This window comes from Sinocyclocheilus anshuiensis, unplaced genomic scaffold (assembly GCF_001515605.1).
Source record: "Sinocyclocheilus anshuiensis isolate Anshui unplaced genomic scaffold, SAMN03320099.WGS_v1.1 scaffold487, whole genome shotgun sequence".
NCBI lineage: Eukaryota > Metazoa > Chordata > Actinopteri > Cypriniformes > Cyprinidae > Sinocyclocheilus > Sinocyclocheilus anshuiensis.
This window is the reverse complement of record NW_015548240.1, coordinates 1,179,246-1,204,603: the sequence shown is the minus strand read 5'-3', so window position 1 is coordinate 1,204,603 and position 25,358 is coordinate 1,179,246. Positions and strand designations below refer to the sequence as shown.

Genomic DNA, 25,358 nt, shown 5'->3' with positions numbered 1-25,358 from the left:
TCTGTACACCACTTTTACAAGCTTTGTAAACGCACCTCATTAGCATTATGTCAGTAACCAGATACACTTGATCTCAAAGATGGTGGTGTTAAAACCAAAGCCGTGCGGAAGACTGACACAGCAAAGGATTTGCAGCTTGAGGAAATGCCTTACCAAAGGATGCCCTCGCTAACCTGTTAGTTTATGGAAATGTGACGAGAAGAGGGCCAGATTCGGGGAGGCTGCAGAACTTCATGCGAAGAGTGGGATTCTTGGAGCGCTGCGTCAGCACGTCAGGGACAATAAGTCACAGTGGAGTAGGAGAGCCAGAGCCATTGCGGCCATTTAGGCAATCGTTACATCTCCGCTCCACACCGGCCTGATTATGTTTTACACATGAGTGCAAGACCAAGCCTGTCACTGTGCTTCGGTCCACTCACACAGTCCTTTCCAGGACCACCCGCAAGAGGCCGGAGAGGAGCCGGCGCTGAAGCACGTCAACACCTGAGCTCAAAGCAAATGTGGACGCAAACTTGATTGACGCTAGGGGGAACGAGCTGATGACATCAGAGGGGAGCAGACCAGAAGAAATTCCCCTTTTCAAGACACAGTCCAGAACACATTCTAGAGCACTTCCAGAGTGCCTGATAAAACCCCGATAGAACACAAGTGAGTGAGTGAGTGAGTGTGCGTTTTAGTAGGCCCTGGAGAAGTCCTAAAGTGGCCAGGCAATAATGTTCTGGGTTCTCCGAGGCCAGCTGGGAAGGGATGATGTGAGAGTGAATTAGAAGGGTGTGTTGGGTAAAGCCCATTGTTCAGCACCGCTCTCTGGCTACACTCATTTTCTCTCTCTTTACATCTCCTCTGTCTCTTTCTCTCTCGTCCCATAAGCAATGATGTATGCCTCCCCATGCCGGAGGAATCTACAGCGACTGAGTAAATAAAACATCTCCAGCATTCTCGTTTGGCTTCTAACCTCTGAATTAATCTCCAGTCAAGCAGGATTACGGCACGTTATTAGCACACAGACAGGCCAAATCGTGCTGCCAAATAGCTTTGCTTCTGACATGAAAGCATATTTTCCTCTAATTGCTGCTTTGTGTACATGAGGGTTAGCTTGGTGGCAGCCCTGCTGAACTTGAGGGACAGGCTGCCCTCTTGTGTTAGACTATGGAAGTCTTTTTTTAAGGATAAGTGGCTATACATAGGTGGTGACACATGAGACAGCTCTGTTAGGATCTGTGTTAAGGTCGTTTTCATTTCATTGAGATCAATACAGATATATTCATTCCATCATCCATCATCTCATCCGATGAGGCTTTTGAAGCCAAGAAAGAGTTAATCCTTTGCAGGCAAGCGGAGACAAGAGCTAAAAGAAGAAACAGAGGCATCCTTATGTATGTGTGTATGTGGAGAACAGCAGATCCTTTAGAAAACACTGGGCGGCTTTCTCTACACGTCTTTGTGCTGTGGCCATTCTGTGACTGACCAGTGGTTTCGGCTGACTGCCTTCCACAATTACTGTGGCGTGGGAAAGCATTGGAGGGGATGGACAGGAACTGTCAATCAGGCGGTGAAAAGGAGCTTGGCTTCGATGACCCCATAATGTGTCTTCGTATGCTGCCTCTGGAACCACCATGTTATCACATGCTGTTCTGTTTTCTCCACTTTCTTTTCGAAATCTGAAATATGCCATTACAGATGACTGTAGGAATGTTCCCAGTGCTAGAGAGGCATGTTCACTCGGCTTTTCCAGGCCCTGTGTGACTATAGGACAGGGAGAAGCAGTAAACTGGATTTGCCTAATATGGTGTCTGTCTTTAAATGTGCAGTTAACATGACTTAATTCGGCTGACAAGGGCTGGTTCATGAAAGATTAGTGCAATTGGTGTCAAAATGGTGTTATCATTTTGTTGTGCCAACTTGTATGCATTTCTTCTTTCCACAGAGCACAACATTTATTTATTGTCCATACAGTAAAAGTCTGGGGTCTGATGTTGCTTTGGACCTCCTGACTTTTGTTGCATGAGCAATGAAATACAGTTAAAAGAAGTAATTGAGCACATGGTGACAGAATTGTTATTTGTGGGTGAACAATCCCTTTAAAAAAGGAAACTGAAAGATGCCCGTTTGATGGGATGGAAGAGTCAGGCCTAAGCCACTCCAAGCTTTTGTACATTTAACAACCATCCTGTTTGCATGAAAACAAGCAAGTTAAACAATGTTGCATTACCAAGCTGCAATAAAAAAGATCTACAGATTTGGATTCATATTTGTTGTGTGAGATTTGTTGAGTCTCAAATAGTTCAACTGCAAAACTTCACAATAACAAATACTATAGCCATCCAAAGTCTATTATTATGAGATCGGTCTTAAAAGAAAAGTTTTGCAATGGTCGCTTTTGCAATGGTTTTGTTGAATGTCTAACAGAAATTCCTTTCAGGAAAAAAAACTGTCAGAAAACAGCTGAACCAAAAGGTGATCTCTGACCTTACACAACCTCTGTTAAACAATTCCTCGGTGGATACATGAAATTTCTCAGAAATGTAATCTAGGTTTGTTTGCTGTGTTTCTTTTGTTTGCAGAGTTACTTTTTCATGCACTGGTTTATTTTTCATCCATGTGTGATTTATTAGTCTGCTTATGTTAAACACCTGCAATGGTTTTAACAAATCCTTCACTGTTGTGCAATGAAAGTCTTGACAGCTCTTTGTCAAATTCTAGAGGAAGAGTGATACTGTCTTCAGGAAACCCTTTTCAGATAGGATCATACAAAGTTTTCTTAGTCTTCACCATATAAATTATTGTCTATAGGGCTTGAGGCAAAGAACTGCTTCTTTCTTTTTCTATATCCTTTTGTTTGTTGATCCTCGTTGAATACACCTGAGGTTTCCTGTGGGTCAATAACCTCCTGATTAAGCTTGTTCTTACCTTTCACTCTTTATCAGATCAGCACGGCCTGCCAAAAACACACAACAAAGGCCCTGAAACCAAACAAACAATAAAACAAAACAGTACCAAATCAGTCCCCGCCGCTCTGACCGAAGTCCACGACTAAGCCGTGCTATTTTCTACTCCCAATCGCTGAGAAAACACATGAGGCAAACTAGGTTGCTTTTGGCTTTTTGGATTCTTGGCTCTGCTCTAAATCACTTGCAGTTCCCAAGATGCTCCCCTTTTACCTTCTCTTATCAGTTTCACCCTCCCTAACTGCGCTTTCTCCTGCCCTCGCTCTCTGATTAGTGTCGGGCAGTTGGCCCAGGAGCGTTTGTGCAGCAGTTGCCTGTTCGCCACCACACCTCCCTGCCCTTTTACCACTGCTATCGCTGCTGTGAGAACCAGACCCCCTTTCTCTGCACTTAGCTCCGGGGCTAACATTAACCAGCCACAGATGTTTATGCGGGGAGAGAGAGCGAGAGAGAGAGAGAATAAGAGACAGAGGGCAGCAGAAGCAGTCTCACTCAATAAAACTCCCCCCTTCGTCTAGCTCTATCTTTGTCTTTGTAAGAGCGTTGCAGGTCGACGAACAGTCTCCGGAGCCTGAGGGAATTCTTTAGATCTATGGGTGTTGCCTGTTAAAAGTTTAAATCTTTGGTCTTGACTTGCAGATTTTGTATGGCGTGAGTCACTTGGCGTTCCCTCAAGAGGGTCAACATTAACACTGTCAATCTTAAACAGCAAGAGAGCAATAACTTATAAGACACAAACAAGTTTAACTAGATTTTTACATGCAAAACTCAGCGCTATGATACTAGTGTGATTTTGGTCGTTGCCAGGATGTTGCTATGGAGTTGCTAAGGTGTTCTGTGATGGTTTCTTTAGGTATGGCTCAAGCCCCTCTTTCAATAAAGGTCTATATGGCATTTGTCTTAGACAACAGTACACCTCACTTCAATAAGCCAAATGAGACTTACATCCATGCAAAACAAACTTAGCAACTTAACTGAAATACTAAAAATGTGACCGACAACTTAAGATTTGCAACAATAAATTAAAAATTACACTGCAAAAAATATTAAGTTAAAATTTACAGGAAAACAATAGGGTGCTCAGGGTCAAAACACCATCAGGGTAACCACATATGACATTAAAATAATACAATAAACATTAACTAAATAACATAAATATCATGCAACACAAAACACCCTTGTGTACAATACTAATAAGTAACAAAAATAAGAAATACAATTATTTATATAAATCATAGTCACATGTCACGCAAGGACTTCTGCCACAGAGGGAATGTCCTTTTACTGTTTTTCGCTCTAAATTATATGGTTATAATTTGTACTCATGAAATCCATACATTTGACAGTATTTGTACAGTGATATAGAAAAATATTCTATAAAGGTATGTGGTTTTGTTAGACATCATCTCATGAGGTGGTGTTCTTTAATTACACCTTTAGTGTGTGTGCTGGTGTTTGCTGCATGCAACAATGAACACAACTGTGATGTCTGGTTTATGAACAAATGATTACTCTTTTAATTAATTGTTTAAACAGATCCCCAAAATATTCAGATTTTATTATCAGTTTGAATACCCTCCCACACCTAACCAGAAGTCATTTTTTGGCTATGTGATTCTAAACAAACCATTACAGAGCTTTTTTTTTTTTTTTTATCAATTATATTGTACAAAAGTACAATTATTTGGCAATTCTGTATTGTTTAACCAGAGCAGCCATTTGCTAAATTAAAGCATTTGTTTAAAAGCCAATGTTTATTATAGGAGCCAAACAAATCCCTAATCATTTTTAGTCTGGAGCCACTGCTTAGGGTCAGGGGTTTTGACAACCTTAACACAAACCACTAATAAATCAGTGTGATTATGACTAAGCTGGCCTTTATTTCTAGGAACTCTGAAGTGCTGTCTAAATTAATCTCTGGATGTTATCACACCTGAATGGAGTTGTGTTTTTTTCCGTACAGGCAGGAATATCACCTGGCAAAGCTCTTCAAACAATTGAACAATATCAGAAAGCTCCCAAGAATTCTAGTAAAAAGGAAGTATCGGGAGACAGGAAAAACCAAACAACCATCCCTCCACTTCCTTACAATGTCATTTAACTGTAGTGTACAGAACTACTGCTAAACTACCTACATTAAGTTTGTAAACCTAAACATCTGCAGCAACTGAAAAATATATATTGGACATTATCTAAAAAGACAATACATAAGAATTCTATGACATCCTCCCATGTCTGTTAAGCTGCATCCATCTCAGTTTTTCCTCTGCGTTTCAGAAATGGCAACATATTTCCTTGATTCGATGAGAGTAACAGGATGCTCAGAGGTCCAAGTGTGTGGTCCGTATCTACCAGGGAAGTCGACCTAGCACATAAACCAGAGCCAAGACATCTGTCATGCTACCCAGCACTTAACGTTCATACTCAAAAACAAGAATCGCGCTCTCCCACCATCTCCTACACCAGATGGGTATAACAGCGGAGTGGCGTGGCAGGTCTTGTGTAAATATTCAGTGTCTTCTGAGGCGTTAACGAGAAAGTCAGGGCCTCGACTTGTAGCATGAGTCAACTTACGTGGGAGCATCTCATCGCCTACAAAAACTGCTCTGCACAGTGGAAACATGATCACACTGCACAGTGGAAACACAGTGGAAACAAGTGTCAAGCTTGTCAGGATCTTCAAAAAATGACTCTACAAATCACTTACACAGGTGTTTTACCTGTATTTTGTATTAGGTTTAAAGGAAATGTCAGTAAACATAACTGATAATGTCCTGGCAGAAATTTATCAGTAATTTTTCCAATTTTCTATGTATTTTCTCTTACAGTGTACTTGTAGTTGTCCTAAAGGAATAGTTAACCCCAAAATGAAAGTCTGCTGAAAATGTACTCACCATCAGGTGAAGTGAAAACGTGAAAAGTTCACAAGGTTTCAAAAAGTGAAACGTTTCAAAAGTGTTCACAAAAAAATCTATCAATAAGTTATTTTATCTTCTGGCCACTTATGTACAAAATACCAATCAATAATTCATTAAAACGCTTCCTCCAGTGAAAAGGTCCATCCTCTGTTGTCCTCTCACATCAAAATCCACCAACATATTTGTTTAGAATTGTTTTTGCTTGTAAATGATGCTTGATATGCACCGTATATTTTTCACCTGATTCAGACAAGACGTTTTCCTTGCAATATTATAGATAGAGGTTTAAAGTTAAAAATGTCTTTGAATTTATTACCAAGATGCAGCTTTTCACTTCACAAGACGTTAATTGATCGACTGGAGTCGTGTTGATTACTTATTGTGATGTTTTTATGAACTGTTTGGACTCTCATTCTGACGGCACCCATTAACTGCAGAGGATCTACATCTACAAAATTTCTCCAAATCTATTCCGATGAACAAACAAACCCATCTACTTGGATGTGGATGGCCTGAGTGTGAGTATATTTTCATTTTTGGGTGTGTTCATCCTCGTGTTGTTCCAAACATGTATGGCATTTTATGCAATATAATGCCTTTCATTGAGTGGACAAAAAGTTGTTCCAAAGAAGAAAGAAAGCCATACATGTTTGGAACAACATGAGGGTCAACAATCAGAATTTTCAGGTTTTAACCTTCTTTGGAATCCCTTTCAGCTGGGATAGAATAAAATATTTTAATATCTAAAAAAAATGACACAGGTTTTCTGTGCCGCTAGAACAGTGTGTTTAGTGCCGAAGCAAAGCTGAGAACTGGGCCAGCTGATGGTATTGTTTGCATCCCCATTTTTAAATGTCTCCCTGTGGTCACAGTGTTGGGCATGACAGTTCCTTTCTCAGGGAGAGCAACATATATAACAGTATCATTATGTGCAGACTGGGAGGGTGAAGTTGGTGAGTGGCGCTCTCCCACAATGAAAAACAGAAAGACGGGAGAGATGATGAGTGAGAAAGACAGAAAGAGAGAAATATGCAGCCAAAGTCTGGCACTAAACGCGGATGTGTGTGATCCACAGCAGCGTCCAGGAACTAGAGTTAAAGCCTTCACTATATGAAACATCAACAAAGAAAGAAACCCGGGGCTTTTTAGCGCTTAATAGAAACATCTGACATGCATTAGCACTGACATTCATTCATCTGGCCTGTGGATGAATAGACAGGGCCGGTCCAGCATCTGTGCTGCTGAGAAACACGGAGGAGACATTCAGCTGGATAGATACATGCATGATTATAAAAACATCCAAATAGGATGCAATGTAAAAGAAGTAGACTGAGGTATGGAAAATATAATGCAACCCCAACATTCTGATGAAATCTGAAAGGTTTTTTGCATGGATTGTAACAAAATGCAGGCTGAACAAGTAATGAGCACAAACGGACAACATGAAAAAGTTGGAGCAATGTTCTGTATACATCTACATATTGAATACGTTCAGACAGCTCAATGCTGTTGTACTACCCAAAGCAACTCATTGCTGAAGCGACCACCCCCTCTAGCGTTAGGAAAGTAAAGTACAGGTAGATTTTTTTTCAACTGCACGAGATGGTCCTCACTGCAAGATCCAGGGGGCAAGATTGAATCCAAATCCAACTCCTCCCACTTTACATATCCCTAAACTCTCCACCCCCTGGATGTGGATGTAACCTCGCCCCCTGGATATTGGGTACTGCAGGGAGGAGCTACTGAACTGCTCTGAACATCACTTTTGCCTTGATCTTAAGTCTCCATACATTTTCTTAAGATTCCTTATAAATACAAAGAGGTTTCTGCCACACAAGAAAAAATCATGCTTTGGGCACTCATAACTATGGCATAGCATGTCATGATTTCAAGTCACAATAATCACATAAAAGAGATTAAATTAGGATAAAAAGTCATAAATATGACAGAAATCATAATTATGACATAAGTGGAAATTATGAGACAAAAGGTCTAAATTATGAGAAAAACAAAAAGATTAGATAAATTTCAAAATTCTGAGATAAAAAGTCATAATCATGACATAAAAGTCAATGTCATAAAAAAGTTAAATATCATAATTATGACAGTATATCATGATTTTGACTTTATTATAACATAAAAGGAATAAAAAGAGATAAAGGTATAAATATGACAGATGTCATATGACGCAAGTCAAAATTATGAAACAAAAAGTAAAAATGCTTAGACAAAAACTTAAAAAAAAAAATTTAAAAAAAACATTGATAAAATTCAAAATTATGAGATAAAATGTCATAATAATGACATAAAAGTCAATATGTCATACAAAAAAGTCTAAAATGATGTCATGAAAAGACGAAAATGGTTGAGTAAAAGTCGAAATTATGTCATAATTATGATTTACCAAAGCGGAAATGACCTTGCATATTTAATTTATTCACAATTAAAAACAATAATGTCAACACAAAATACTACAGCAATGGCCACGTTTCTACAATCAACAGATAAAATAAATATGTTCACATACCTTGACTACAAATTTAGAAGACTGCATTCTGATGAGACACTGCAAAAAATCAAAGAAAATGCGCTGAACATCCATAAAGAAAAATGGTCACAATTTCATAAATTTGGAGAAACCCAAAAATACTTGTTATTGCTGAAAACATGAACATGTTCATATAGTGATGATGAAACCCAAATCCCTAGCGTGAAATACTCACGTGTTCGTGACAGATGCAGTTGGACTGAAGTTGTAGAAAATCAAAATAAAAACACAAAGCAGGAAGGGATGGTAAAATGACGCTCACAGATTTTCTTATGATATTCCTGGGTTGTATAGATATAATTGACAATATACAATCTATACGTTTAATTAAAACGACTCGACCATAACAATAAAATAGTAATTATGAAAGACGCTTTAATATTTTCTCCCGCCGATGGTTTGAAACTTGCCCTGTCACGTTAGGACCACGGCGCGTGCAGTTGTCACGGAGACGCAGTCGGATGTAGGAGGCTACATACTTTGCCAGACAGCCGCGTTCGTTATTCCAAGTAAATTGCGAAACATCCGTGACAATATATAGCTAAACAAAATTACAGGCACGCATTCAATGTATAATCTTAGCTATTTAAAATCTAATGAGTGTTTTATAGGTTTCTGTTGTTAAATACATTATAACTGGCATGTTTTGGTCACCATATGAGAGCATGTGTAAGACAATCTGCTTTGCTTTTATCGTTAGGTTTTAAGTTTGTCTTGTTTTTCTTTCTTATATGTTTAGTTAGTTTAACAATAAGATGAACTTTGTGGTATGTAACGTTACGAGACTCGTATGCTTCATTTTGCACGTCTCTTCACGTGTTATACGATATTGCGTTTGTTTTGAATAGATATCAGCATCGATTCTTCATATGATTGCAGTAATGCTAACAAGTCATTTTAATGGGTAGTTGACAAAGTATTTGCGAAGTGGCATGCTAAACTTTAAAACAACGTTTTACTAAATGTTTTACAATTATTATGCATGCAGTTTTCATGATCTTGACTACATAGAATATTTACGTTAACGTTCACTTTTAAAATTGTATTTGTCACACCACAGGGTCATTGAAAATGAACTAACGTTAGTTAAGGCAAAAAAAAAAAAAAGGCATGGTGACCGGTTAGAGCACCTACGATATAGTCTTTCCTTTAAGCATTTCTGTAAATTTCAAATCTTGATGTTGATTTAAAAAAAAAAATAGATTATGTTGTTATGCTTCCCTAATATTGAGCAATCAATAAAATCATCTATAATATTGTACTATTAAACGTGATCTATTCGTTTCTGGTTATTGAAAAGTAACTGACCTATATCGTTAACCATCAGTAAATTTCTCTGAATGAAACCACAGTATGTCTCGCATTTGTAAGAAGAAGCCTGCTGTGTGCACAGATGAACCCCTTTCCAACAGTAGCATGTGTCAAAAGATGGCTCTGTTGAGAAATATACTCAGTACTGCCTACGGACCTACTGGCAGACTGAAATAAATACACAACAATGTTGGAGGCCATGTCTTGACAACTTCAACCTCTACAGCCCTGCTCAAGCGAGTGGATATGTCTGAGCCGCTTCTCAAAATGATATCAACTGCTGCTCAACATCACACCGCACGGTACAGTGACTCTGGGCTGTTTATGGGGATTTTGATGCTTAGACTTATTGAAAATACTCAAAAATATAACCTCAGAACAGCTGCAGCAACCAAGGTATACAAACACATTGTGGAAGAATGCAACACGTATCTTAAAGGAGACTCTTGTGGTTGTAAGGTGCCAGTAGACTTCACCATCTTTGATTCACTCATTGCACTGGCCCACAGCATGATCACCAGCAAACCAGCCTGTATGTTGAATAGCAAGGAAACGCAGCATATCAGTTCACTGATCGCACAGGCCTTCTTGTATTCCACCCCTTGCAACTCTTCCGGTGTGACCTGCTTTGGAAGGACAGTCACCATCGGCATTGAGGGCCAATCTGTGAGCGATTCTTCTGTTTTCCCAGGACTGCTGGTGGATGTCCCTGAGATGCTTCAGACTGTGGATCTTAAGAGACTGGGATCTGGTCCATTTAAGGTAGTGGTTTTCAACGTATCACTGTCAGGTGATATTTCTGATCTTGAAGATGTGGTTTTAGAGATCCATAGGGGAGTGGACCCAGAGCATGATCTCCTTCAGCAGCTCCTGAAGCTTGGGGAACAAGTTGTTAAGGACAAAGTGAGATTATTTGCATGCCAAAAAGTAGTACATCCTATTCTGCATCACTACTTGAGGAAACATGGAGTGGCCGTGATAGAGAGACTTGGACTTGCTCTGATCGAACCATTTGTCCAGATAACAGGTAAATGTTTAACAACAGTAAGAAATATTTATAAAATTTAACATGAATTTATTGCCGTTATATGGAGTTTAACATAGGTTTAACAGCAGTTACTGCAAATTAAAAACTTTTTTTGTAAATAAAAATATTTAATGAAAAATAAAAGAATTTAAGAAAATACATAATACACATTTTAAATACAGCGGGTAAGTATTGAACACACCACCATTTTTCTCAGTAAATGTATTTCTAAAGGTACTGTTGACATGACATTTTCACCAGAAGTAATCCATACATACAAAGAAAACAATACATATAAGTTCAGAAATTAAGTTCTGTGTAATAAAATGGAATGACCCAGGGAAAAAGTATTGAACATGCTTACTGAAATTTATTTAATACTTCGTACAAAAGCCTTTTGTTGGTAATGACAGCTTCAGATGTTTTGGGGTGGTGTGCCGTGCCATTTGACCTCCAAACATGGTGTGTATTATGGCATCCAAAGAGTTTAATTTGTGTCTCATCTGACCAGACTATATTCTTCCAGTATTTCACAGGCTTGTGTAAATGTTGTGCAGCAAACTTTAAATGAGCTTCAACATGCTTTTTGTTCAACAATAGAGCCTTGCGTGGTGAGCGTGCATACATACAGGCCACGGCGGTTGAGTGCATTACTTACTGTACTTATTATTTTCTTTGAAACAATTGTACATGCTAATTCCAGGTCTTTCTGAAGCTCTCCACAAGTGATCCTTGGCTCTTGGACAACTCTTCTGATAATTATTTTCACAGAAATCTTGCGAGGAGCACCTGGTCATGGCGGCCGGTTTATGGTGAAATGATGTTCTTTCCACTTCCGGATTATGGCCCACTGGAAAATTCAGAAGTATAGAAATCCTTCTGTAACCAATGCCATCAGTATGTTTTGCAACAATAAGGTTGCCAAGGTCTTGAGAAAGCTCTTTGCTTTTACCCATCATTAAATTTTTCTTGTGTGACACGTTGGTCATGAGACACCTTTTTATAGGCCATCGGTTGGGACTAAACCAACTAATATTAATTTCCACTGACAAGGGGCAGCATTGTTTTCTAATTAGGCTACTGATAGATTTCAGCTGGTGTCTTGGCTTTCCATGCCTTTTTGCACCTCACTTTCTTCATGTGTTCAATACTTTTTCCCTGTGTCATTCTACTTTATTACACAGAACTTAATTTCTGAACTTATTTGTATTGTTTTCTTTGTATGTATATATTATTCGGATTGTTACCGACATCTGGTGAAAATTTCATGTCAACAGCACCTTTAGAAATATATTTACTGAGAAAAATGGTGATGCGTTCAATACTTATTTTACCCGCTGTATGTAAATAAAAAAGACAAATTTAAATTCTATGTTTTAAACTATTTTTATAATATGTAATAATAATAACAATAATAACTGTAGAATTTCAACATTTTATACATAAAAATACAATTATTTTTGTCAGGGAAAATGCTGGCAGGAAAAATCTAAACTACAAAAAAAATGAAATTACGTACCACCACAGTTATTTTTTCTTTTTTTTTTTAATTATTACTTTTTCAGTTAGGACACATTAAATTGTCAAATCAAAAGTGATAGTAAAAAACTAAAAACATTTATAGTGTTGCAAAGGATTCCTATTTCAAATAAATGCTGCTTTTTTTTTACATTTTTTAAAGTGTTTTACGATTTTCACAGAAAATATTAAGCAGCACAACTGTTTCAACATTGATAAGAAATGTTAACATTTTTAAAAAATGTTAAAATTTTAAAAAGAAGCCGCAAATCAGCATATTAGAATGATTTCTGAAGGATGATGTGACACTGAAGACTGGAGTAATAATGCTGAAAAGCTTTGCCATCAAAGGAATAAATTACATTTAAAATATTTTTTAATTGTAATGCTATTTCACAATATTACTGTTTTTACTGTGTTTTTGTTGACCAAATATTTGAATGGTATGTATTTATCTCATTTGTAAGTCGCTTTGGATAAAAGCGTCTGCTAAATGTAAATGTAATGTAATGTATAATGTATGCATGTACTTATGATTGTTATTTATTTAAAGCCATGCCTTTTTTGATTAATATGTAACATCATAATAATATATAACAACATAGATACAATAGTATTGAAAGACATGGCAGGCTACATTCATAGAGATTTCATTTTGGCTCTGTGTTTAATATTTCAGGTGCTCAGGCTGTTGCTTCTCTTTACTCTTCAGTCCCGGCGGAAGCTTACGGGATTGTTAAAGGATTCTGTTTCCAGTCATATGGATCCAGAGTGGTGCTCCAGCTCCTTCCTTCTAAAGATGCTGCTGTTAGCACCATGGTTCTCTGCCACAGAAATGAAACTATGCTGGAAGAACTGAAGGTTTGTTAAATGTTAAATTAAAGATGGTTATGTGTTAATTTATTCATTTTAATTATTTTCATTTAAATGAACCAATATAATAGTCTATATACTGATTAATTCAAACACACAATTTGAAATAATTCACCAAAATGAAGCTTACCAACTCTAATGGCATTTTGCTGCTAAAGTTTAAAACATCTGTCTTAGCTGTATTTAAAAACATCTGTTTTAATGCTTTTATACTCTTGAGTCATGAGACAAGGAAGAATCTAGACTAATGATACAGTCTTTAGGAAACTTAATGGCCAAATAAAAGCTGCATTAAAATCATCGGAATATTAACAATGCTTACTTTTATATCGACAGTAAAATCAGCACAGATAACTCGTGAATGTGCAATGTATTGCCCCGCTTTATTAATAATTCCTGTTTGTGCTGTCTTCGCACTCATTCTGTTGAGTTTATTTTGGGTGCATACTTCCTTCTCTGTTAGTTCTCCAAACTATTTATTTTGTTTCTTGTATTTTTGTTCCAATTTTCTGAATGACTTTTTCCAGATTTACTGGATTCCATTTCTTCATTCAAATTTACTGCATTAATTCTCTCTTTTACTTCTCTCATATGATGAACATTTGTTCCATTTGTTGGACAGATGACATGCCAAAGAGCAGAACATGTGTTGCGACTGACTCTGAGGGAGCCCTACGCCCTGTTTGGAGGAGGCTGCACAGAGACGCTGCTGGCCACCCACATCAATCACATGGTATTCTATTCCACTGAGTTAAACATCCCATTGAATTGTATTTCTACAGTATTGGTTATACTGTAAAGTTCCACTTGTCAGAATTTTATGAAAAGATTCATGCATTATGTATTCCTTTTTCAGAGGTATTAACTGTGAAATTTATTTTCAAGGCTTGCCAAGTGCCACATTTCTACCTGACTAGACTTTTAAAGGGGTGGTTGACTGGTTTTTTATAGGCTTGATTGTGTTTATGGGGTGCAGTCTAACATGTGTTAATGCTTAGTTTGTTAAAAAACGCATTATTTTTCACATAATTTACCTTTATTCCACACCTCTCTGTCCCTTCTCCTCTGAACGCACTGATCATTTCCTGCTTTTATGAAGCCCCTCCCTCAGAAATACACGATGGTACTGCTTCTGTTAGCTTTTAATATACGGTTTTATTCTGATTAAAGCTTTAATACAGTTCGGCAACCACACGCGCGTCCATGTATAATGCTTCTCTCAACTATAGTATGTGAAAATACTGTAACTGTATTCACTGAGCTGATGATCTGAATGAGAGAGCCATTTGCATTGAACTTTCAGCTTCGTAACTTTGCAGATATTGTTTATGATCAAACAGCAACATTACACACTAACTAACATTAAAAAAGTGAAATCGCAATCAACCACCCCTTTAAACCTTTCTAGTTAGATTTTTTTTTTTCTTTTGATACCTCACAGCTTTTGTTGGATCATCCCCAATTTTGTGATAAATCATTTTGATCAAAAAAGTGTGCTGTCCACATCCAAAATCCAAAAACAACAATACACAACAGATGTCCGCACACTGAAATTAAAGCTCTAGAAATCTTTATTACAACCAAGCGTGAACATTTTATCCAGTTAGGCCTTCATAACTGGTCAAACGTTGCTCTTGGTTGGAATAATAAAAAAAATGAGTGTGCAGACATTTACTGTTTTATTATTATTACTTTTAAATCATTTTGAGGCCATATTAGTCAATGGTTATTTAAAAATGTTATATGGTTTAATGAATCTTAATCGCAATAATTGGCTCAGATTATATTCAGACCAGCCCTCACAAAATTAAACTTATTTCAATGAATGTTGTTTAACATTTATTAATTAGTGGCAAATCTGCTCAAACCTATTTAAAATGACCATTAGGGGAGCTGTGACCAAACAAATCATCTCAACATTAAAATGCACATGCCATTGGTGTACCTGTAATTTCTGCTATATTTAATTTTTTTGTCACTTACTTCACAGAATCAGTCCAAAGCCGCAACAACAGCTGCAGCTCTGTGCGTCTCTCAGTCTGAGTTCCTCATGGCAGTTGAGGCATTCTGCAACTCTCTGCAATCTGTGGCTCTTTCCTTAGAGCATGATGGACAGGACTGTCTCATTGACCTGACATATGCTCATCGCTGGGTCCCAGATATATACTCCAAAACCTGTGGCTGTTGCCTGGTGGAGGACAGATCCAACCTGGAGAAGACCCTTCTAAATACAGCTTACCACACTTTCTCTCCTGTTTCCCTGGAAAACACTGACAATCAGCCCAGAATATTAGATTCATTTTCTGCCAAGCTCAATGCTTTGAATGTGGCGGTCGAGATGGCTAATTTTGTTCTTGATGTAAAATATATAATTAAAGATATCAACTGAATTTTGATGAATGAATAGCTGTGCATTGAATAAAGCTTGTAGGTTTGATGTATTTTATAATCAAATGTTGTTCTAAGACGTTTTCTTCAATATAACTCAATGTGGCAACATACATGTTAAATATTACTTACATTAAACTACCAAAACCAAAATATGAGGAACACAGAGAGTTGCAGACTGTCTGCAACTATATGCATTTATATTTCTTATATGATGCTGCAAGAGTCTCAATTAACTGCACTTTTTGCAAATATGCAAGCAGAAAAATCTGTCGTCACAAGGACAGGTTTTAAATTAAGCTAAATTAAGTTTAAGGGCTAGTAAAAAAAATATATGTATATATTTTTTTTTTGGTAGGTACATTTTCTCAGTTCACCTGAATTTGACATGTATGACAAAAAGTTTAATTTTGGACCCTGCCTGAGTCATCTTCATTGTGCCATGTGCCTTTGAGAAAGGAACCCATCTCCAGGTAGCTCCGAGGCTAATGTTCCTGTAATTAGTGCATCGTAAGGATAAAAACATCTGCTAAATTACCACATAGAAGTATCTACTCTGAAGGAAATTATCTATTGTAAGAAAGAACAACGGGTGTGTATTTTGTAGATAGAGTTCTCCACACTAGGTGTAGTCCTTAATCCTTCCAGTATGTTTACATTCCTGCTGTTAATTTGGCTATTAAAGTATATTTAAGCTCCATCAGTCAAATGTTCGGTTCACTTCAAATGCAATTACCTATATTAATATATAAATATATATATATTCTCTCGCCGAGAGAGAACTGATAACAGCGGCAACGAGCACTCGCCATAACACATTCCAGCGATAGACCGCCTGTTATTTAACACAGACCAACTAATTTCTTATCGAGTGGAGATGTTTCTTTCTTTTTTAGGTACATCCGACCGTGCCAAAAAGTGGTGGGGTCGTGCTCTCTTGCCTCTCGGAGAGGAATGCGGTTGCCGTGATTCCTGCGTGTTTATGTGTGTGTAGGAGAGAGACGCGCCCAAAGAGAACTGTTCAATTTAATATAAGAAACAGATAAGATACTGATTTTAGTTGGTCTAAATTAAGTAGGTTTGGCACAAATTCACTTATATGGGTTCCCTTCAAGACATGAGCACTGTGTTTGTATGTGCTTCATAACTGTGCAGCTCAGGGGGCCCGTCATTACTAAGTTACGCCACTGGTCTACCGACACACTTTTATGCCTTATGAAAGAAAATTTGTAATTGCTATTCTTCTTTCCTTGATGAAAAAGATTATCTTAAAACCAATTACTTAAATCATTTTATTTTTTTATTTTTTTTTTACTTAAAATATGAAGTGAAATACTGCATTGTTAGCATCACCACAATTTAATAGCAAATTTCTGATTAGGCTATCTTTACTGTTAAGCAAACAGATAATCCCAACCCCACCATGTTGTGGGGTTGGGATTACACAAATTACACCAAATTACACACAGTTACACACAAATACACTAACAACTGCAATAACATACTGTACAAATGATCAAAAAGACTAAGTTGTTGTAAAGTGTTCTGTTGTGATTAATCCATTATCATACAGAATGTCAAAACCATTATGTTCAAGACATAAATTGTAGAATCTTTCCTACAGCATGCTAAATCAGGTAATGAAAACAAACCAAAATTACAGGTGTAAATCGTAGCAACTAAGATGAATTCTTTCCTCCTATCAGAACAAAACTCCATTTATCTGTCATGGCTCTTTAGAAGATGAAGGGTATGAGAGATCTTCTTGATCTGGGGAAATCTTTGAACTTCTCATTATAGAACCTGGAAAACATTAGAGAAACCACATCTATTTTTCTAACACTTTTTTTAGTGCATCACTGCATTGTACTCTCAAAACCCAGTTTACTGAATTAATGATATACCAGATGAAAAATGATGTAAGTAATTTTCTAATTTATAAGTAATATTAATTTTACAAGATGTTTTTAGTTTACCTGTGATGGTGATAGGCTCTCGGGCCTATGAAGCAAATTGTGAAAAAAGCAAAGGCAAATGTGGGTAAAGACCAGGTAGCAACAGCGTAGCCCAGCCACTCTACAATCTCCCCAAAAAAATTAGCTCCAGACACATACTCAAACAAACCACCTGCAGTTTAAACAAACACATAAATCAGTTTAGCATTTATTCAGTCCAGCTTATTGCAGTTTGCTTACAGAGACTGAGATAAATACAATAAATGATGAGTGCTGCTAACATTAAAAAGACCCTGAAATATCTCTACCTCTCGGGATTTTATAGGAAATTTCTCCAGGTTTTCTCAGGCTGCGAAGAATGTGGTCACTGTGAATATTGATTCCCATTCCTATGAAAAATATTATCAGACCTAGAAAAATATTTTTAAAATCATTATATAAACATGTACAACTTTATATTAAGCAAGTCCTCTAAAGAAATTTGCTGCAAACGATAAGCTCCAATACGCTACACTTTTGAAAATAAAGATTTTGGCTATTTTTAAGAACTGTTCACTGTAAGGTTCCAAATGTTAAAGTTCCAAAAATGATTCTATGAAGTTGCTGCAAAAAAAAAACACTTTTGGAACCTTTATTTAAGTGCAGCTATTCGGCATTAACATGCAGATTTTTTTAATTGAATAAATTCTAAAATATATAAGAAAGGTTGAGCAAAATTCTGAATTTAAGAATTATCTCCTTTTCAATTCACAAGTTGGACTTTGAAATGAACTGTTCAACAAATTTATTCCCTATGTAGAATACATTTTATCTCGGTTTGATTCAATATATTTCTCTTTTTGATGGTAGTAAAAAGGTCAGTACTGTTATAACAATTAACACAGCCATACTAACAGATTTTATAAGATAAACAGCAGTAGTTCATAAAGTATGAATATATCTGTTCATATCCTGTATGAATTTCATTGACTGTACCTTCCATTTATTTCTACTTAAATACAAATTCAATTGACAATTAAACACCTCAATTTAAATGCTCAATTCAATTTTGAATAGCACACAACCCTGAATTATACGAATTCTTTCAGTAAACAAGTTTTACCGGCTAGTAAACAGGCCTCAGAAAACCATGTATTGTGATATGTAGCACAGTGCAGCAGATAGTGTGCCTGCAGGAAGCCATTAATAGAGCAAAACACCATCCCTAACAGCATGATGTTAAGCGGATACGGCCGCCCGTTGGTCAGCAGGGAGTAGATGCAGCTCCTGGAAACCAGAATGTTGATACATATCAAATACCATCTCTTGGTCATCTGCCCACAATACATTACACTTCCACTGTTATTAGGCCTACTGTATGTGTCTTTGTAATTCAACACCTGTTCCCAAACCTGCTGTGTTTTGTCCAGATCATGCTTCTGTTGAATTATTCAAACATTTCTCACTTTATTCACCTGCTTCTGGCCCGGTTATGTGTAATTACTCAACTGAAATATGAATAAAATTCTGCTGTTACATTTCTGCAGCCTTGATTATTTGTCAGCACAGCAGGATTGTCTAAAGAAACAGGAATCTAGAACATTCCACCCAGTGTGTTCCCTTTTATCTTCGGATTAAGGGTATTTTTTTCCCTCATTTGTTCTGGGTGAGCTAGATAACACATCCAGGTTTGTGAAATGGCGTAGCTGAACTTGGGTTCACTGCATACTAAATAAACAAGCACTGTAAATGGCAGTGTTGGGCAGTAACTAGTTACTAGTAACTTAGTTACTGTAATAATATTACTTTTTGCAGTAACTAGTAGTGTAACTAATTGCTAATACGATTTCAGTAATAATATTACAGTTACCATCCATAAAACAGCTTAGTTACTTTTGATATCTCAACCCTGATTTAAAATCCAACAATCAAATAATTCTTAGATTTATTTTCATAATTTTCACGACTCGCACATGCATGTGATGTCCCCAGTGCAGCAGCTAAGCTTGGAATATGGAAAAGCTTACATTCAGCAGATAGAAATATTAATGCATTATATTAACTTTGTCAGGAAAAAAGATGATCTGAACACTGTTGTGTAAGTTGTGGCTTTACTTTACTCTGGCATTATATTACTATAATTAAAAATATTTTTGGAAAATTAAACAGCTTCTTACAAACTTATGTGATTTGATAAAATACATAATGAAGTATAATCGTATATGGGTAACAGAGAAATTACAATTAGCTTCAAGCGTAACACATGACAATTAATGAGATTAATATAATCACTATTGAGTGTTTGTAATAACTTCTGACTGCGATCCAATGGATTTTGGTCAAATGATGAGGCAGAAATGTGTTGTTAGTAATATTCTAGAGGAATTTTATGTCAAAGATACACAGTAACTATTTCTGTGGGGCGTGAAGAAAAAGTTGTAGTGTAACTAATTACTGTTGCCAGAAAGTAATAAGTAAAGTAACAATATTACTTTTGAAAGGAGTAACTAGTAATGAGTAATGTATTACATTCTTTGAGTAACTAGCCCAACACTGGTAAATGGTAACAAAAATGCTGTGATATCATGCCATGTCATTATAAAGTGGCTATGATCCATTTTCTCTGGCCTATCTGCATTTTATACTAGTGATCTTTCATTTTAAGATGTTAAATTACCATATTATTAAGTGTTTAATAACAATTTGAATTATTCTTCAGCCCCACCAACAATCTTCCCATCATGCACACGACTTACCTCTGAAAGTGGTGCAGGCAGAAGGTCCAGAGCATCAGGTGTCTCCCGGTGCCGTTGTTTCCATCCGTGGTCAGCATCAAAATCAGGGGCACCAGCAGAGCGGGAAGCTCCTGGAGGAACCAGGCGAGCCTTGCAGGCACCATCATGGAGCTGCCCGAGGTGTCCACGTAGCGGCCATAGGCAGCGTGAGACTTCATTAGACATATAAAGTGCATTACTCCACCCAAGATCATCGCCAAGCTCAGGCCCTGCACGAGGAGCTCCTGGCAATGCATGGAGGTCGACATTCTGTCCAGTTCCAGACCAGGTTTGGGTGAGTCTAATGCTGTATCTCCCCTTTTAACCCCTCACCAGAGTTCTGCAAACACAGCGCCTATAGAGCAGCTCCTCCCCAAAAGCAGAGGGAGAGCCGAATCCTGTGCTACAGCTTGCACCCTTCTGAAATGTGAGAATGCCTTTTTCAAAGAGATTTCCCTTTTGACATATTGAGATTTTTTTTTTCCACTAATGCACTGGTGGGGAGCATCAGCTTTCATATGACAAATTGGTCTAAAAACACAAGCATGTCTGTTTTTTGTGCAACTCGGCGAGCCTTGGCTTTTTTTGGCCACCTAAGGAGCGTGCTGATGTTTACCTGCTGATTCTGTGAATTTATGTTTGGAAAGGTGAACAGAGAAATTAGTTTCTCAGTATTTTACGAGAGCAGTAATCCAGTCTGTCTTTCTTTCATCAACCTGTTTACACAAATCGAAGCATGAGAAACTAGGAGAAAGGGCTAATTCTTTTGTGTATCATCATATTTCCGGAAGGCAATTGGGTGTTTTTTTCTTTTATGCTAGATAACGATAATGACCCTTTTCAAAAAGAGGTTCACCAGGAGGTTTCTTCAGGTTTATTTCCCTAAACACTTTGGCATAATCAAGTTCAGACAATTTACAAATTGCGGGAAAAGTATTTCCAAATCATACATCCGTAAGGTTATTATTGTATGATGAATTCAGTTGACTTTCAGAAAAGCACGTTTCTACGTCTATAGCTCACAACAGGTTGTTTCCTGCAATTAAGGGAGCACCCGCTGAGAATGCTGATGAATGCATGAGTGCTGTGTATGTAGAGAACTTCATCAAACAGCAGGAAGTATTTCCCCTTGCACCATTTATCCATATTACCAATAACCGTTCAGTGTTTGTCCCCGGTAAAAAGCAGTCACTCAATAAAAGTCACTTAAAACAACAGGGTGCTCAAAAAATCCCAGTCTTCCAATTATGTTTCCAAGGAAACGCTTAAAAGAATACAATTTTACAGCCTGACTACTGCTAAATTGATGTATAAAAATAACCCTTTAGCATTATTTCAATTTAAAAAAGCAGCAGTGAATATTAAGCTACTTAATTTTGATTGACATTGTTTTCTAAAAGCATATTTACCTGCTCTGCAAAAATTAAAACAATTAACAATTAGACCAGCATTTGAATTTCAAAACAGATGAACCCAATTAACGAGTTTCCCATTTGTAAGTCACATGATGTAAGTTTGGGACCAACACTGCAGTCATTTCTGGATTAGAAACTTGCAGTCACCACAGCTGACACCTCTGTCCAAACGAATTCTCAACAATGTTCACTTCACTCGAATGTGTTCACTGCAACCTGAAATGGCTCAGGAGATTTGAAATGTCAACGCTGCTAAAGAGAACAGATTGATGAAGTGATATTTGTTGAGCTGGGCCAATTAATGGGAACCACCATCTCTTGTTCCCTTTCTTGAAAAAAAAAACTTAAATATGTGAAAGTTTTAATACAGAATAAATTCTAATCACAAATCAAATTTCAAAGAAGGGTCAAAGAAAAGGAAAAATAATTAGAAAAAGTGAAAAACAATTGTATGAGCTGTAGTTTGAAGGTACTAGTTACACAAAACAAATGCCACCTAATACCTGAAAAAAAATGAATGGCACATAAAACAAGTATTAATTTCCTCAGCCCCTGCTTCAGTCAAAATCATACAAATCTACATCCATAAGGGGCCTGGGATTGTTTTATGACCTTTGATAGCTACAGCAGTCATCATCCAACTAAATAAATAAACCAAGAATAAATAGGAAATTTTCACCCCACAGGAATTTTGCTGCATAGCACACAAAATTAAAAGGTAACTGGTCTGCCATGTGTGCTCTTCCTATTTAGAAAACATGCACGATAATGTGACGATTGCATGAGGCTGGCTAAGCAGTGCATGACAGGTCTGCTTTCAATATAAAAGTACGTCTGCAAATTCAATTCAGTAAAAGTATTTCACATGTGTCCGCTTTTATTAATTTAAGCCATCACGATACCGTTCAAAGGTGTGGGGGTTGGTAAGAATTTTTTAATGTTTTTAAAATGTCTCTAATGCTCACCAAGGTTGCATTTATTTGATCAAAAATACAGTGAAAAATGCAATATTGTGAAACATTATTACAATTTAAAATAACAGTTTTCTACTTTAACATATTTGTAATGTAATTTATTCCTGTGATGGCAAGGCGGAATGTTCAGCATCATTACTCCAGCCTTCAGTGTCACATGATCCTTCAGAAATCATTCTGATATGCTGATTTGCTGCTCAACATTTATTCAATTCAAGTTTATTTGTATAGCGCTTTTCACGATACCAATCGTTGCAAAGCAGCTTTACAGTGTTATCAGTGTTGCAAAGCAGCTTTACAGTATTATCGGTGTTGAAAACAGTTGTGCAAAAGTTCAAAAGAACAGCATTTATTTTGAATAAAAATATATTTATAAATGTCTTTACTGTCGCTTTTGATCAATTGAATGTGTCCTTGCTGAATAAAAGTATTATTTACATTTTTAAAAAAGTCATTTTCTGCAATTACTTGTCAAGAATGGTTACATTTGCAGATATGTTGCAAAAATGCAAAATTCAATAATATCTTCATAATGACTGGGAAACATGTTGAGGATTGCCTTTACTGCCCAAAAGACCTTTCAACTTACATATTTCATATATTTTGCTTACTACAGAATAGAATGTGGTTTAAACTCACATATCCATGATTCCGCAATCCTTCAATTAGAAAAGAAATGGCAGAGACTACATCTTGGGAGAGAAGCACAAGACTCGTGTTGTAAAACATGGCATTTTTAATTAATCTTGGCCAACTCCGACTCCAATAACTCACCAACTGCTCGTAAACATGTCACAAACACAGGAATCGCAAACAATAACACAAGAAACCACAGCACAGTAACGTTTGTCATTACACTTTATTGTTTCTTTGCAACATCAGCCATGACCCTTGTCATATCTGGCGAGAATTCTGTAATGCTTCAATGTAACCTGAGATTCAAAAATGACTCCGTTAAAGAGCGCTTCAATTAATTTCAACATAGATTTGACAACGTGTGAATGGTTCATTTCTACGCAATAATAGTTAGAATAATAATAAACAGTACTAAAATAAAAAATGTTTTTGAAACAATTCTAACAGTACAAGAACAGGTGTTGTGCTGGGTGAACCCGATGAATCTCGTCCCCTACTTTGAAAATGGCGAAAACTGATTCAACACAGACTAAATCAAGTCTTTTTAGTGGGTAAATGAAGGGTAGGGACAAGGGTGGAAAGCACAGGACCAAAAAAAAAAAAAAACATGTTTAACACTGACCCAAGGCACATCTGCATGGTGTGACATGCTTTGTCTGTTTTCTGTTTGAGGATTTGGTTTGAGACATTCAAACCTTGATGGGGATGTACAGGAGCCTTGCCGTTTTCCTTCCGATGGTTACCCAGGAAAAATCTTGCTGCATTGTGCTCTTTGGGAGTAGATGAGTAAAGGAGGAAAGCCAGACAAAATGCCTATGCCGTTCAGAAAATCCACCTCTGGCGGTTCCTCGATACGGGTGTGCATCACTAACTACTACTCAGCTGTTAAACATGGCTGTTAACTTGCATGAGAAAATAAAATTGTTTCAGAATAACCCAAATAAATCCCCCCCTCACGATTTAAAAGTTTTTGAAGTTTTGGATTGAAGGGATAGAACAGCCATTTTGAGGCAGTCTGAACTGTACTGCACTTCCTGTAGACTTCAAACACTTCTATATGCTTCCACACAGTTTGAGATTATATGTCAAACGCATAGTAAAACTAGAAAGCTAAATAATGGTGATCACAAATGGAAAATAAACAGAACGGAATATAAGAATCAGAAAAAAAATTTAATTTGACTACAATAAAAGATTAGATGAGAGAAAAACTCTTTTTTGGTATATCCAGAACAGTGGAGGGTTAGTGGGTATTGTGTAGCCCTTTAAAAACTACAACAGGACCAATGCAGTAGCTATTACTACAATTCTCAGGGTGTACATGGACATAGCATGTTGCAGTCTGTCAACTTCCTTTGTCTCATTATTTATCATTAGGTGAGACGTTATGTAGATTATGCAGACTTGCAAAAAGAGTGCAATGTCGTTGGTTTTATTTCTTTTATTTAAACTTTAAATGTGTCTTGCTTTTAAATTACACAAGGGCTCTTCGGACATCTAACGTCCTTGGAGGGTCAAAAGTGGAGTTTGCCTCATTAAGACCCCGCTCCCCCCCAACAAACAAGGAAAAAAACACCACCAAAAATCTGACCTTGCAACACCCAAAACACTGCGGCTGTACTTCAAGCTATAGCATCATCCAAGTTGCCTCACATGGAAAACGGGGTACAGGGAAAGCAGTAGGAAGAGGAGGTTAGTATCTAACGTTACATCTGGATTCGGGGTATGTATGAGGATTCCCAGCTGCAACCAGCTTCGTATGTCCTTCCTATAGAAGAGGCGAGGGAGGATGGGGACACGGGTGGGAGGGGCTGGGGTCTTCTAGGAGGCTCCGCGGCTCCTGGGAAAGTTCACCTCAATGAACGACGAGAGTTCCAGCAGCGTAACTCACAGAGCTGTCCGACCAGTTTCGGCACTGGCTTGACTGCGCATAGTTTAGGAAAGAGAAGTTCATGTCTACGCCGTTCTTTTTCAGTTCCGCCACAGCCTGATGGAGTGAGGAGAATCAATGGAGAGTCAACACTAAAGAGATGCTTTTAGACTGACAACTGTAATCTTAAAAGCTTCATAATGAAAGAGCGGGAAGTTGGCAAG

The 25,358-nt window shown here is 37.2% G+C and overlaps 4 protein-coding genes across 8 annotated transcripts in view; 1 reads left to right on the top strand and 3 right to left on the bottom strand.

Moving 5' to 3' along the window:
- slx4ip (SLX4 interacting protein) overlaps positions 1-8,841 on the bottom strand; it is a 45,703-nt gene extending 36,862 nt beyond the window's left edge. Inside the window, exons 1-2 of the mRNA XM_016442353.1 lie at positions 8,590-8,841; positions 8,394-8,432 (exon numbers count right to left, since the gene is read on the bottom strand). Of these exons, the coding sequence (XP_016297839.1) occupies positions 8,394-8,420 (27 nt within the window). The 5' untranslated portion in view covers positions 8,421-8,432; positions 8,590-8,841. The remainder of the gene's footprint in view (positions 1-8,393; positions 8,433-8,589) is intronic.
- Positions 8,842-8,853: 12 nt separating this feature from the next.
- Positions 8,854-15,690, top strand: LOC107654981 (McKusick-Kaufman/Bardet-Biedl syndromes putative chaperonin-like). 4 transcript variants are annotated; one of them, XM_016442349.1, is made up of 5 exons: positions 8,854-8,923; positions 9,808-10,752; positions 12,950-13,131; positions 13,766-13,876; positions 15,134-15,690. In XM_016442349.1, the coding sequence occupies exons 2-5, from the start codon at positions 9,972-9,974 to the stop codon at positions 15,530-15,532; spliced, it is 1,473 nt and encodes a 490-aa protein (XP_016297835.1). In that variant the 5' UTR covers positions 8,854-8,923; positions 9,808-9,971; the 3' UTR covers positions 15,533-15,690. The 4 variants fall into 4 exon arrangements, with proteins under 4 accessions (XP_016297835.1, XP_016297834.1, XP_016297838.1 ...); XM_016442348.1 differs by lacking the exon at positions 8,854-8,923 and adding an exon at positions 9,093-9,181; XM_016442352.1 differs by lacking the exon at positions 8,854-8,923 and having other exon boundaries at positions 9,724-10,487; positions 10,593-10,752.
- A 1,059-nt stretch (positions 15,691-16,749) lies between these two features.
- On the bottom strand, positions 16,750-20,660 carry LOC107654923 (3-oxo-5-alpha-steroid 4-dehydrogenase 2-like). 2 transcript variants are annotated; one of them, XM_016442236.1, is made up of 5 exons: positions 20,222-20,660; positions 18,589-18,752; positions 17,795-17,896; positions 17,508-17,658; positions 16,750-17,334 (listed from the first exon to the last, which is right to left on the bottom strand). In XM_016442236.1, the coding sequence occupies exons 1-5, from the start codon at positions 20,506-20,508 to the stop codon at positions 17,268-17,270; spliced, it is 771 nt and encodes a 256-aa protein (XP_016297722.1). In that variant the 5' UTR covers positions 20,509-20,660; the 3' UTR covers positions 16,750-17,267. The 2 variants fall into 2 exon arrangements, with proteins under 2 accessions (XP_016297722.1, XP_016297723.1); XM_016442237.1 differs by having other exon boundaries at positions 17,795-17,875.
- Positions 20,661-24,126: 3,466 nt separating this feature from the next.
- LOC107654980 (protein MEMO1-like) overlaps positions 24,127-25,358 on the bottom strand; it is a 9,041-nt gene continuing 7,809 nt past the window's right edge. Inside the window, exon 9 of the mRNA XM_016442347.1 lies at positions 24,127-25,251. Coding sequence (XP_016297833.1) covers positions 25,120-25,251 — 132 coding nt within the window. The 3' untranslated portion in view covers positions 24,127-25,119. The remainder of the gene's footprint in view (positions 25,252-25,358) is intronic.

Excerpts from the sequence above, each read along its gene's own strand:
- LOC107654981 (XM_016442349.1), top strand. The coding sequence starts at position 9,972 with ATGTCTGAGCCGCTTCTCAAAATGATATCAACTGCTGCTCAACATCAC. Across the intron at positions 10,753-12,949 it reads ACCATTTGTCCAGATAACAG|GTGCTCAGGCTGTTGCTTCT; the intron begins GTAAATGTTTAA and ends TTAATATTTCAG. Across the intron at positions 13,877-15,133 it reads CCACCCACATCAATCACATG|AATCAGTCCAAAGCCGCAAC; the intron begins GTATTCTATTCC and ends CTTACTTCACAG.
- LOC107654923 (XM_016442236.1), bottom strand. The coding sequence starts at position 20,508 with ATGTCGACCTCCATGCATTGCCAGGAGCTCCTCGTGCAGGGCCTGAGC. Across the intron at positions 18,753-20,221 it reads TGCCTGCACCACTTTCAGAG|GAGCTGCATCTACTCCCTGC; the intron begins GTAAGTCGTGTG and ends TCTGGTTTCCAG. Across the intron at positions 17,335-17,507 it reads AGAGCCTATCACCATCACAG|GTTCTATAATGAGAAGTTCA; the intron begins GTAAACTAAAAA and ends AATGTTTTCCAG.